The sequence below is a fragment of the Anabrus simplex genome, chromosome 5, assembly GCF_040414725.1.
Source record: "Anabrus simplex isolate iqAnaSimp1 chromosome 5, ASM4041472v1, whole genome shotgun sequence".
Classification (NCBI taxonomy): Eukaryota; Metazoa; Arthropoda; class Insecta; order Orthoptera; family Tettigoniidae; genus Anabrus; species Anabrus simplex.
Window position 1 is genome coordinate 406,533,178 of NC_090269.1, and position 13,611 is coordinate 406,546,788.

The 13,611-nt window shown below is 40.5% G+C and overlaps 1 protein-coding gene across 1 annotated transcript in view; it reads right to left on the bottom strand.

Annotated features, from left to right (window-relative positions):
- The window catches only part of LOC136874577 (uncharacterized), a 36,305-nt gene that overhangs the window by 8,677 nt on the left and 14,017 nt on the right, over positions 1 to 13,611 (bottom strand). Inside the window, exons 3-4 of the mRNA XM_067148213.2 lie at positions 11,928 to 11,998; positions 6,097 to 6,366 (exon numbers count right to left, since the gene is read on the bottom strand). Coding sequence (XP_067004314.2) covers positions 6,097 to 6,366; positions 11,928 to 11,998 — 341 coding nt within the window. The remainder of the gene's footprint in view (positions 1 to 6,096; positions 6,367 to 11,927; positions 11,999 to 13,611) is intronic.

Below are 13,611 nucleotides of genomic sequence, written 5' to 3' on the forward strand. Positions count from 1 at the left end.
TTGCGGTAGAAATGCATACTTCTTTATGGAAAATATATTGACTTTGGTTGCCGATTTATCGTAATTTAGAGCTATGGAGAATATTACATGGGTTAATACTGTTAAAATGAGTAATCTTAAAGGTTACTTTCGTTGATATTTGCCAAAATGATGTCGTGAAATGAAACTGCGGGGAGATGACTTAGTCCAGCTGACGTTCTGATATTGACTCTGATTGCCGATGTATCTTAATTCAGGGAATAAAATAGTATGTTACATTGACTAATATTGTTAAAATGATTAATCCTAAAGGCTACTTTCATTGATATGTGCCAAAACAACGTCGTGAAATGAAACTGTGGAGGATGGAGTAGTCCAACTTACGTTCCTTAATTGTGAGGAATAATAGTAATCGTTTTTATTATCATGGCATTCAGATACATAGCAGAATTTACCACAATGCTTTTGTCTTCTGATGTTAATATCGAGATTAAGAGTCATTGTTCAATTAGAGTTTTAAAATTATTCAAGCACTGCTCTCAGGAAGGGGGCTGGACAAAACATAAGAGTCTTACTTTTTCCATATTCGTTGTATGCAGAACATAAATATTTTGACTCAAACATGTTTAAATGTTAATTTCAATATATATAGTTTCAGATTATATTTCATTCATACCTTTCACTAGAATATTAAATACCGGGCAAGCTGGCCATGCTAAATTCAGAAAATAAATTTTACTTGAAATGCAGTAGGGTGGAACAAGTTGGCCGCGCGGCGTGGAGCTGTGAGCTTGCATCCGGGAGATAGTGGGTTCGAACCCCACTGTCGGCAGCTCTGGAGACGGTTTTCCGTGGTTTCCCATTTTCACATCAAGCTGTACCTCAATTAAGGCCACGGCCGATTCCTTCCCACTGCTAGCCCTTTCCTATTCCATCGGCGTCATAAGACCTATCTGTGTCGGTGTGACGTAAAACAAATAGCGAAAGAAGAAGAATTTTAAATAAAAATTCAGTGAGAGAAAAGTATTTTGAGTAAATAAAGTGTAAACTGTTCTCTGCTCGATGATGATGATGATGATGATGATGCTTGTTGTCTAAAGGGGCCTAACATCTAGGTCATCGGCCCCATTGCTCAGGTAACAACACTTCATACGCTGGCCTTACCGTCATAGCAGTAGTGATTCTTACTTGTCAATGTTTAAATGTTAAAGTTCAGATTATCTTGAACAAAAATATGTTGTGTTGCTGTCATATGGCAAATACGACACCGCCTAAAGGATTATTCTATGAAAGAAAATTCATGGGTAAAATTGATTAGCGGCCACTCACGGAGGCCCGGGTTCGATTCCTGGCCTTGCCACGAAATTTCAAAAGTGGTACGAAGGCTGGATCGGGGTCTACTCAGCCTTGGGAGGTCAACTGTGTAGAGAGTGGTATCGATTCCCACCTCAGACATCCTCGAAGTGGTTTCCCATAGTTTCCCACTTCTCCTCCAAGCAAATGCCGGGATGGTAACTAACTTAAGGCCACGGCTGATGCCTTCCCTCTTCCTTGGATATGCCTTCCAATCTTCCCATCCTCGACACAAGGCCCCTGTTCAGCATATAAGTTGCGGCCGCCTGGGCGAGGTACTGGTCATCCTTCCCAGTTGTATCCCCCGACCCGCAGTCTCACGCTCCACGATACTACCCTTGAGGTGGTAGAGGTGGGATCCCTCACTGAGTCCGAGAGAAAAGCCAACGCTGGAGGGGTAAACAGAGTAAGAAAAGAGAAAGAAAGAACGAAGGTAAATACCCGACATAGAAACGGAAAACTAAGACGTAGTTTTGTCCTGGTCTACAGAGAATTCGTAAAATGATAGTGTCCCTTTGCTTTTTTTTTCCTGTTCGGAATACAAAAAAGGCACACAGCAATATATATTCGAATATTTCCTAACACAGTTAAAGGAAAGCAAATCAACACACCATTAAAAAACGAATTAGCACATAAATTAAAATCCTTGTTCAGGACGAAGTTACAGCGAGAAATCACTTTGTTCTTGTTTCCATAAAATTTCTGCTCGAAGTACGAAAAGGTGCACAAGAATGTCTCAAATTCCAAGATTTGTAAACACAATTTAAAAAAATATAATCACCACACTACACAATAAAAAATAAACTCACTAGCGCATAACTATCAGATTTCATTGTCAAGTCAACAAGCACCTCATTGCGAACACATTGCTAACATTTACGACAGCAAAACCAAAAAATAAAACTGGAAATGCGGCAATTTGCGGTATACAGCATCCTGTCAATGGGTAGTAGGCCAGCGCTCCAGCGGCATTATGGCGAAACTTTCCAATTACAGCTTTATGCTGGGCTTCACAAGCGATTGTCAAGGCCGGTATAAGGAGCGCAGCGAGGTATCCAGTCGGCCGTGCCTATTCGCACAAAGCCTCGCATAGAGCCGTTGCCTACGAGATACACAAGGCCGGGAAATACAGCACACTAGACTCGTCCTCGAGATACTTCCGGCAAGTGCCGCTAGAGTTCTCTTTACCGATCTGTCTCGCCCGCTCATTGCAACACGTTCGAATATGAAAAAACTATAAAAATTCATTAAAACTAGTAAATTCAGAAGGCAGCAAACAGATTTGAGATCAAAGATAGACTAAGAGCAATTGTTTGTCTTATTTTCTACAACGTATTTCTTACAATATGCTTAAACGAAATAAGTACGGTAATTCACGAAAGAAGCAAAGAAATCTGATAGCGAGTTTGTCTCTTCTTACCGATTACTTTAATTGTGCCTCAGAGTATCCGATAAGCGGATCGAGATTGCGATTATAAATAACTTTGGGTTTAATCGTCCTTTCACCAATTATCAGCGATCCAATCTTTTCCTCCGCACATCTGATATTTTGACATTCGTATTGAAGCCGCTGTTTGGTGAGCGATGTTATGCCCGTTACGTAAATATTTAGCGTCGTTTCACCGTATTTCTCTTTTTTCTTCCCGTAAAATTGAATTTGTGTTCGCCTCTGTGGTGTAGTGGTTAGTGTGATTAGCTGTCACCCCCGGAGGTCCGGGTTCGATTCTCGGCCCTGCTACGAAATTTTAAAAGTGGTACGAGGGCTGGAACGGGGTCCACTCAGCCTCGGGAGGTCAACTGAGTAGAGGTGGGTTCGATTCCATTCTCTGCCATCCTCTCAGTGGTTCTCTGTGGTTTCCCACTTCTCCTCCAGGCAAATGCCACCAGGATAGTACGTAACTTAAGACCACGGCCGCTTCCTTCCCTCTTCCCTGCCTGTCCTTTCCAATCTTCCCATCCCTCCACAAGGCCCCTGTTCAGCATTGCAAGTGAGGCTGCCCGGGCGAGGTACTGGTCATCCTCCCCAGCTGTATTCCCCAACCCAGAGTCTAGTGCTCCAGGACACTACCCTTGAGCGGTAGAGGTGGGATCCCTCGTTGAGTCCGACGGAAAAACCGACCCTGGAGGGTAAACGAATGAAGAAAGAAGAAGAAAATTAAATTCGTTCTATCAGGAATAAAGCTCCTAAATGACCAATTTTAGAATGCTTTTCAGTTTGGTTTGCTTTTTGGTCAAGTTCAGATACCGTAAAACTTTTTTTCTGATTTCATTACCCGTATCCTACTTCTCAATTTACAGATTATTTTCTGTAATCTGGTATTTAATTTTCTCATCCGTATATTTTTAGATTTAACAGAGATACTTATAGACTTTCCTTGATATAGAAACGAGACCTGTACTCATTTTTCGTTTGTGGCTGACGTATGAAGATATGGTATGTTCATCGTTATCTGAATCGGAACGTTTACTAAATTTTGATGGCAATACATCATTTTTGGGAGCTGGACGCTTCCTGCGTTTGACATTTTCCTGTTTGTGAACAGGATACACAATGAAAACAGAAGGAAATTTGATTGATGTGCTTACACTGAAATCTGTTTTATGAGAAGAATTGTTAGGTACCTAAAGAGATCCTTAGAACCTTGCCTAGAAATAGTTTGCTTCCATTTCTCCCTTAAACCGCACTCGGAAGGGAAACTATGGAACGTCAATTTTCATGCTTTTTTAGTGTCATCCGAAATACAGAGAGGTACATAACAGTGCACCTTCTTCTCAACCTCACAGATACTCACCGACAGAAACAATATTCACAATAAAGTGCACAAAATCAACACAGCATCACAGTTACTCCGCATATCACAATGTTAAAGTCAGCCAAGAACAGGACGGAAACCTGACATCTAGCGGCCAAACCGTGAACACGGTCGGGCCGCTTTTTCAGCGACAAATTAGTTAGCTTAATGTTGTCGTCAGCCCCCGCTTGGAGCGCTGTGCGATTGTACAGTGAGCCACCCGGTGACGAAAGAGTGTACAACTACAGCTTCAATGGTAAAGCAATCTTAAATTCACACCCTCATTATTATAGAAGGCTTATTCGCGAACAGTCGAGATTTTCTTCTGAAGAAACGGAGAGAAGTTCTCTGCGAAACGTAAAGAGTTTCACCTTGTTATCTTGACACGGTCTTTAACCCAAACGCCCAATTCATGTCTACAAGTACGATCGTGGAAGCATTAATGTTAACAAGAATACAGTCTATATGGCTGGTGATATTACCATTATTGTACACGTACATAATGATATGCTCTTCCCGTCTATTAACTCCTTATCGGTTATTGGCTAAAAATGTAGAGTCAACGCTTTTTTCTCCATGTGTTTAATTTAATTTTTTTCTCCCTGGTCTACAAGAAATTGTGCTAGTGTACAATAGTTTAGATAGGGGTAATTTCAACAGACGTGTTTTGACTGCTTATCATCACATTTTTCTCCGATAGTATCGTGAAGGATGAGGAAAGATCGAGCGTCCATCTGCAACCGTAACGGATGCCAATATTGAAGAAGTGCGTGATATGATCCTGAACAACAGACGAGTAACTGTTGATGACGTGGCAAACAATATGCACATTAGCCATGGTTCCGCACATGAAATCATGCATAACAGGCTTAAAATTCACAAAGTCTGTCCGAGATGGGCTGCAAAACAACTCAATGGAGAGCAGAAGTGCAATCATGTGAGAATCTGCCCGCACCTACTGGACCGTCATGCTAACGAAGGTGAAACGTTTCTGAAACGGATGAAATGAAATGAAATGTCGTATGGCTTTTAGTGCCGGGATATCCCAGGACGGGTTCGGCTCGCCAGGTGCAGGTCTTTCTTTTTGACTCCTGTAAGCGACCTGCGCGTCGTGATGAGGATGAAATGATGATGAAGACAACATATACACCCAGCCCCCGTGCCATTGGAATTAACCAATTAAGGTTAAAATCCCCGACCCGGCCGGGAATCTAACCCGGGACCCTCTGAACCGAAGGCTCATACGCTGACCGTTCAGCCAACGAGTCGGACTCTGAAACGGATTATCACTGGAGATGAAACATGGGTTCACCACTTCGAAACAGAGAGCAAACGTCAGAGCATGGAATGGAAGCAACCTCTGTGGCTAAATATTCTCCCCGTGTTGTGCTGAAAATCTTCTATGAAATTCCGCTCCTGGTACACCCTCAGACCACAAAAACGGGATTATGGAACGCTGTTCTTTCTTGTTGCAAGCAGAGAGTAGCGTGGCCATTTTTACGTCGCAACAGCGCAAGCTGTACTGATCTGATAACGCTCAAACCTACCATAGGCGTAGACAACGGTGCAATCTAGCGGCTGGTGAGCACAACATGCCATAGAGCCCACCTAAAAATAATTAGAGCAAAATTGCATGTACTTAAGATTTGTCCTCCTATTAAAACAAAAATTATCACAACCACCACCACCATTTTCATTCCTCATCAGAGTAAGAAGGAATAGTTGCCAAGAGTTCCTTCCCCTCGAAAGAATGATCAGCATGCCTTGCCCTCATCAGAATCTTGTGATGATGTCACTCAGCTACAATGCCCTGATATTTAAGGATACTCTTAGGAGGCAAGATGTACCGTACCAATGCAATCTGGGAGTAACCATTTGAGGAAAATAAATAAACTAACCATTTCTCCAGATCATAAATGTATTATATTCTTTTATTCCCTCTAGGTTATTTTGAATGTCATGTTATACTTACCTGACATTCAATGCAGCGACAACTATCTGTCATACTGCAAGCGAGGCCTAGAAGAGCTGCTGCTTCTCTGTACAACTCGGCACTTGATTTGCGACGAGCTTTCCGCCTGGCTTTACTGCCATGTTGCTGGTACAAGTGGTGCTGGTAGATGTGTGCTGAACCATTGCTGGCAGTCACACCTGCTGTGTTACTGGATGGACCACTGCTGCTTGCCGTTACCAGAGCTCGGCCTGCTGGGGACCCGAACAGACTCACCATACCTTCCATGTCCTGCTGAGGAATCACACACACACACATTAGTTTAAAGTTGTATTTGTAAGAAAAAAATATCTTTCAGATTGTTAAATCCTACTTGAAATATAAGGGGCAGTCTAATAACAACCGAACACCCGCCACAACGTGGCCGTGGGATGGTTTTATTTTAAAGTAACTGCCAAAAGCATTAACGAATTTATCCCTTTGGGAGACGAGTCCATCATTTCCGGTTTTGTACAATTAGGTAGGTCGCTGACGAATCCACAACAGCACCCACTCTTGTAATTCCTCTTCCGAATGAAACCGTCGTCAACGAATGTCTTTCTTCAGGTTGCCAAAAATGTAAAAATCACAAGGTGAAATATCCTGGATCTACGGAGGATGTTGAAGTGTTTCCCAACCAAATCGCTGAAGAGTACCCTTCGCCATTTTGGAAGTATGGGCAAGGAACAATATCAAATTGCAAGAGACAATTCTCATGATTGGTCCGTACTGAAGCTGACTATAAGAAAATTATAACAAAAATTATTGTATTACCACCACCTATTCAATACAAGCCACGCGCTACGTGGGTGAAATCTACGTAATACTATACTCGCCTTTCCGCGAGATACATGGAACACTACAACGCCTTTAAACACAACAAGTACTCGGCCATGAGCCTGCACATGACTGAGACAGGACACCTACTTACAACTATAGAGAAGGATCTTACTATTATTAAATGTATCAGTGAAGGAAAGTTAATGAACGAACTAGAAAATTTACACATCTTTTTGGACCAAACTTATACCGGTAATAAAAATCATAATTTAAATGAGGTCACATAAAATAAAATTCGTCTACACGAATTAACTCCCAAATTAATACACATCGTGAATTCACACCAGAATAAAATCCCGAATCTTTGTAAACCCACTCATCCAAATATTTAATCCACCAAACCAAACGTCAGGTCTTCCCACACTAACCCGATTAATCCCCCTCCAGTAACGACACAGGCGCTTAAAGATCAACGTAACCCCTCCCCCTTCTACACCACACCCCTCTTTTACCGCAAAAGAATAACACCAGGAATAGAAGTGGTAGTCAGGCATGAGGTGCCGGAACAGTCAGTTCTACTTAACACTACCTTGACAAGTAAGTTGCTCCTCAACTGACATAGGCCTATTAACTACTTGAAGTTTCTTGTCAATACGCGTGCTTCAAAATACTAATTTTAACTTCTCTTTTAATTCATTACAGACATTATCCATCTCAAAGCCTAATAGTCACATCTACAAGTAAGAATATTCACACACGACTGTTCATAACGTCAAGAACACAATTCAACAATTAAGCAACAGCCTAGTGACACCGCTTTACGCGACAGAAAACATACGATCACAGTTTTAAATTTACAACATTTTAATCACAACACTCAACTTATATTTATTCTTAAATATGCAGCTGTTGTTTATAACAAATGGAAATTTTTTAAATCAAGTTCGGATACAGAACATTTGGGACTGATGTACCCAAAGAAGAGTCAATCTTTACTCAAGACCGTTACTATCCCAAGGATCTGCAAATTCTTAATTATCATTTAAACAATTTTGTAAGTTTTCAGTTTCATTTCTAATTTTCACGAGTATAGACAATATCAAATCTCAATACGCTTAGTGTGTAATGTGGCATTTTTATATTATAATTGTAACATGTTAACTTAAGATGGGGCCGATGACCTTCGATGTTAGGCCCCTTTAAACAACAAGCATCATCATCATCTAACTTAAGATGTTTTTAAGGTGTAACGTATTTTTCAGGGTGAACCTTGTATGAATAGATTATGTTTCAGATATTTGACCTTAAGGTTACCTACATGATGATGATGCCCGTAACACGGGACGAAACATGTCCCTGAGAAGTGTATATAGTATTGTATAGATTCCACCCACGTAGCACGTGGCTTGTATTGAATAGGTGGTGATAATAGAATAAATTAATTCTGCGATAATTTCCTTATGGAACAATATCATCCAACGGGATGAATCCGTCCGACAGCATTGCATGACGGTTTGACTTAAGGGCGCGTCGCAGTTTCTGCAAAGTTTCTTCATAGTGCTGCGCCATCAGAAAACGAACCACACTTCTCTGTTCTTCTTTGCTTGCCTCCATTTCTGCAGCTGGACGAACACAATTGACCAGTCCGCGCACCAGCAAACACATAACCCAACAACTGCGTGCATCTGTGACTTGACTCTATGGACTGTTCTTTACACAGCGATGGCAGTATCGGTACCTAACAACAGTGTTGCCACCTGTCGCGTGTAATTTGTGTTATGGTGGGTGTTCGGTTTTCATTTGTCTGCCCAATAGAAAAAGCAGATAGATGTGAGGCATGTGAATACAGATTTTGATTTCAATTGCTGGATACTTTGAGCTGATGTATTATGTAATCTCTGCCATACATATCTTGTTTAAAATTACGGGCACCCGAAAGGGTTTACCACTGCCACGGCAAATTAAGTGTTTTTAAGGAACATTCTAGGAACATTCTGTCAGAATGTTACAGACCTATAAACGGTACTTTGCATAATTCTTCTTTAGTCCGTATTGTATACATTGATGTGGAAATTTTACGTTATCCGCAGTTTTTCGAAAGCAATTTTGTGTACTTCAAAATTTTAAGTAACGAAATTAAAACGTTTGGGCAATAATTCAAAAACTATCTCTGATTTCAAAAATCCCGCGTTAAAATGTGATAAATAATAATTATTTACACACGATTTGTAAATTCGCGTTCATCATCATCATCATCATCATCATCATCATCATCATCATGAATTCCTCCCAGGGAGCCGGGTAGGATGCTTTAGAACAATTTGCCTTTACTTGTTACGGTCTTGGTATGCTTCTGTCTCGGGCACCTCATGTTTCTCCTTCTCTAGATCTTCTCTTATCTGGTCTAACCTTTCTTCTAGGGCATCCAATCGGTCTTCGTGCCGCATCGATCTTCTCAAAATACTTCTTATCGTGTCCTAGCTGCTTCAACCTTGCAACAATTAGCCTTTCTTCCATCTGAGGCTGACCTGCAGGACTCTTCGCATCTGACCATAATTCTGTCCTTCCTTGTTTTCTGTACAGCTGATCTAAGCAACTTCACTTCATAAGCTTGCAGTTGACTTCCTTCTCTTCTGTGTATGATGCAGCTATCCAGACTATGCGCGTCTGTAAAGGAAAACGAACCTTACGGTATCGTACTGTAGGAATGTTTGTTTGCATGGCATATTTACCCACTCCTAGAGTATAACGTATTTAAGATTCATTTTCCTTTTCACACGAGCATTGTTGTTCTGTGTTTGACCGATCGAGCTGGCCGGGTAGTTAGTCATGCGCAGCCGTGAGCTTGCATTCGGGAGATAGTGGGTTCGGATCCCACTTTCGATAGCCCTGAAAAGGATTTTCCGTGATTTCCCATTTTCAACTCCTGAAAACTGTTGACCTCAAATCCCTCCCAGCAATAAAAATTCTAGAGACAGATATTCATTATAGTGACACCGTTAACAATCTAGGTCTAATTTTCGACAGAACCTTATCCTGGTCTGATCATACGTCAAATGTAATCCGAAAAGTTGTGTCATCCATGCATATTTTGAAACGTAACGTGTCATGTACACCACCTTTCATGCGAAAACTACTTGTTCAAAGTCTTATATTTCCAATAATTGACTATGGTTCAGTCGTATACAACGACTTATCTGAAACTTTGAACATAAAACTACAGAGGGTACAAAACGCATGTGTTCGTTACGTTACACATGCCAGGCGTGATGAACACATAACACCCTATTACATACAGCTACAATGGTTGAAACTCCATGAACGTCGGGAAATCTCAGTAGCTGTTGCTACGCAGAAAATTCTCAAACTGAAGACACCATCCTACCTTTATAATGCATTTAAACCTACGGAGTCGGTACATAACAGAGATAATAGATTTACAAAAACCACCCTTCAAATTCCCCTTCATCGTACCACTAAATTTAACAAATCCTTTGTTTGCACTGCATCACGTATCTTCAACGTCTTTAATCTTCACCGTTTTGCAAGTAACACTAACTGTACCCAACTAAAGCAGTTCTTAACATCTGTCTTTCTGGAGGAGTACGCAAGAGGCTGAGATCAGGCATTCTTGTGTCGAACAATCAGGAATATGTATATTTCGAAGAAAATTGTTTCTCTGCTTTAGCTTTATATTCTTTAAACCCATGTAGTCCAGAATAACAGAAGGGCTTAATGATTTACTTTCTTACTTATTATATAATGTATGTCTTAACCTTACTGGATGTGGTATCTGTATTTTCATTTTTTTTTAAGTTTCTTGTTTAGTTTAATACTTTAATATTATAAAAATGTAGTTACTGTTTTCATAAATCTGCATTGTATTATAAGAAGACGCTGCATAAAGGGGCTTTTCAGTCTCAGTGGCATGTAAATCATGATCAATAAATTCAATTCAATTCAATTCAATTCAATCACCTCCTTACTTTTTCCTTCCATAATGCCTCGTGGGTACAATCTCACTCATGTCGGATCATATGGTGGGTGTCCGGCTCAGTAGCGTAACGGTTAGTGCTATTAGCTACCGTCCTCAGGGGCCCGGGTTCGATTTCCGGTACTTCAAGGAATTAGGATTGGCAGGACTGGTATGAGGTTGGAATTGTACATGCAGCTCACCTTCACATGGTGTAAGCTGAAAAGAGCTGCTCAACCTGGGGATGATGAGACGAGTTTATGTTTATGGTGGGTACTCGCAGATTGGACCATTTTCAAACTGACACTTGATCGACTTTCCGGTTAATAGAACCTCCCAGACGATCAAATGCAGGATGAAACAGATTTTTAGTGAAAGCCTGCAACAATCTCATCATTTTAAAATATATTTTATGCATATACGCTAATTTATAAAAATGGCATGCTGACTTGCTTTATTACTAAGGGAGTACTAATTAAATAATTTTAAAACAATGTTTGATGTTTATCTTTGGGTATAAATTATCTTCTTTTCCATCCTATAAAATAGATCAAAAGGATTACGAAACGTTTTCCTGGGGAATTATTCCATTGCTTAAATACCCCTGTGGGTGGGGGCGGTAGAATAACACCCACGGTATCCCCTGCCTGTCGTAAGAGGCGACTAAAAGGGGCCTCATGGGCTCTGAACTTTTGAGCGTGGATTGGCGACCACGGGGCCCTCAGCTGAGTCCTGACATTGCTTCCACTTACTTGTGCCAGGCTCCTCACTTTCATCTATCCTATCCGACGTCCCTAGGGAGTCTTTCATTTTCACGCCCTTCGTGGCCCTTGTCTTCCTTTGGCCGATATCTTCATTTTTCGAAGTGTCGGATCCCTTACATTTTTTCCCTCTGATTAGTGTTATATAGAGGATGGTTGCCTAGTTGTACTTCCTCTTAAAACAATAATCACCACCACCACCATTGCTTAAACTAAAATTTTATATAGTTGTATCTCATTCGCAATTGGTTGATTCTATTTAAGTTATAAATAATTATGTAAACATAGTCTTCACTCACCGAACAGGCATCACTTGCATCCAATACATAGACTGTATTATTGGTATACTGGAAGTAGAGCTCTCCAATGTCTGAAATGAGAAAGTCAAAATGTTCAAGTTATTCTTTGGATTACCTGAGATTCCTTGGAATGGTACCACTTATATTGGAAGAAGTTGTAAATCTGTAATTAGAAATTGATATGATCAATGTTACATTAGGTTAAATATTTTTTCTACGTGGACTGCTACTACTATTACTACTAGATTGTATCTCTATATGATAGATGTTCCCCGATGAATCTATTCAGGGATATCACCTAAAGTGGAGTACAAAAGGTGGTATTGGTAAAGATGTCTATTTTTATTTTTTATGGAAATTTATCAGTTAGAGTTTCCTCTTTAATTTGATGTACGTTTCATTCATTCATTCATTCATTCTTCATAAATCTAAAAGAATGTGTTACTGCATAAGCCATTTCTCCAGATTTCGTGAGCACTTGCTCAGTTAAGACAAGATATCTCGGGAACTATTTGTTCTAGAAGGCGGTAATTTATGTTGATTTATTACCTAATATCCTGACAAAAGGTTACTGTTATCACAGAGAATGGTGTGTTTTCCTTGGCAACCGTAGAGAGGTGTTGTTTGAATTTCAGCAAATAGTTTGAAGTTTACTGTATTTACTGGTATATTTTGAAGAACTTTGTGCCTCCAGTCGCTACCTAGTACTTACACATTACGATACGCTTAGTCGTGTGCTCCGTTTTTTCAGTACTTGGTTGTGAGGATTCTTTTTTCTTGTTTTAGTGCTAGTGCCGTGTGTTAAGATGGCTGCCTCCAGTGGAGGTGATAGCCTTTTGTTAGGAGATAAGTTAGTTGTCGCGCAGGAGGAAGAAGTTCGGATGCAAGACGAATCTTCTGGAAACCTGGCAGCTCAATCAGTTTTGACAGACTCACAATTATCATAAAATTCTAATTCTAATGGTGACAATGTACTGCCGCCTTTGGAACGTGAACAGTATTCCCATTCACACCTTGGACCTTATATTGTATACGTTGAATCTCTGGAAAACAAAAATTTAGGACAACTCCATCCTATGGCCCTTGGGAGACATTTTTATGAACGTAATATTTCCGTCCAGTCTATCTCCAGTAAAGGTCGTAATCGCCTACAAATAACTTTTAATAATGCGGGGCAAGCCAACGACTTTCTGTGCCACCCTCTGCTCACATCTCTACATCTTAAGGCATACATCCCGTCTAATATTTTTCGTGTGGGGATTATTCGAGATGTGGATAAGAACCTTTCTGAAGACGACATTCGACTTTATCTTACTTCAACCGTACCGGTTAAAGCAGTACAACGTCTCAATCGTCGCATTGTTTCCAATGATGGTGTTGGATATGTCCCCATTGGGTCAATTAAAATTACTTTTCGAGCCCAAAAGTTGCCTACACAAGTGTCTCTTTTCCAAGTCTACTTGCATGTTGAGCCTTTCATTTTTTCCCCTGTTCTCTGCAGAAAATGTCTCCGATATGGTCATACACAGGCCCAATGTCGTGCACAGGTAGCACGCTGCTCAATGGAGCACGCCACCGATCATTGTACATCTCAGATTGTTAAATGTGTATATTGTAAAGGCCCACATCCAACGGGAGCAATAATTTGTCCGGAACACAAATATCAACAAGAGATAAAGAAGGT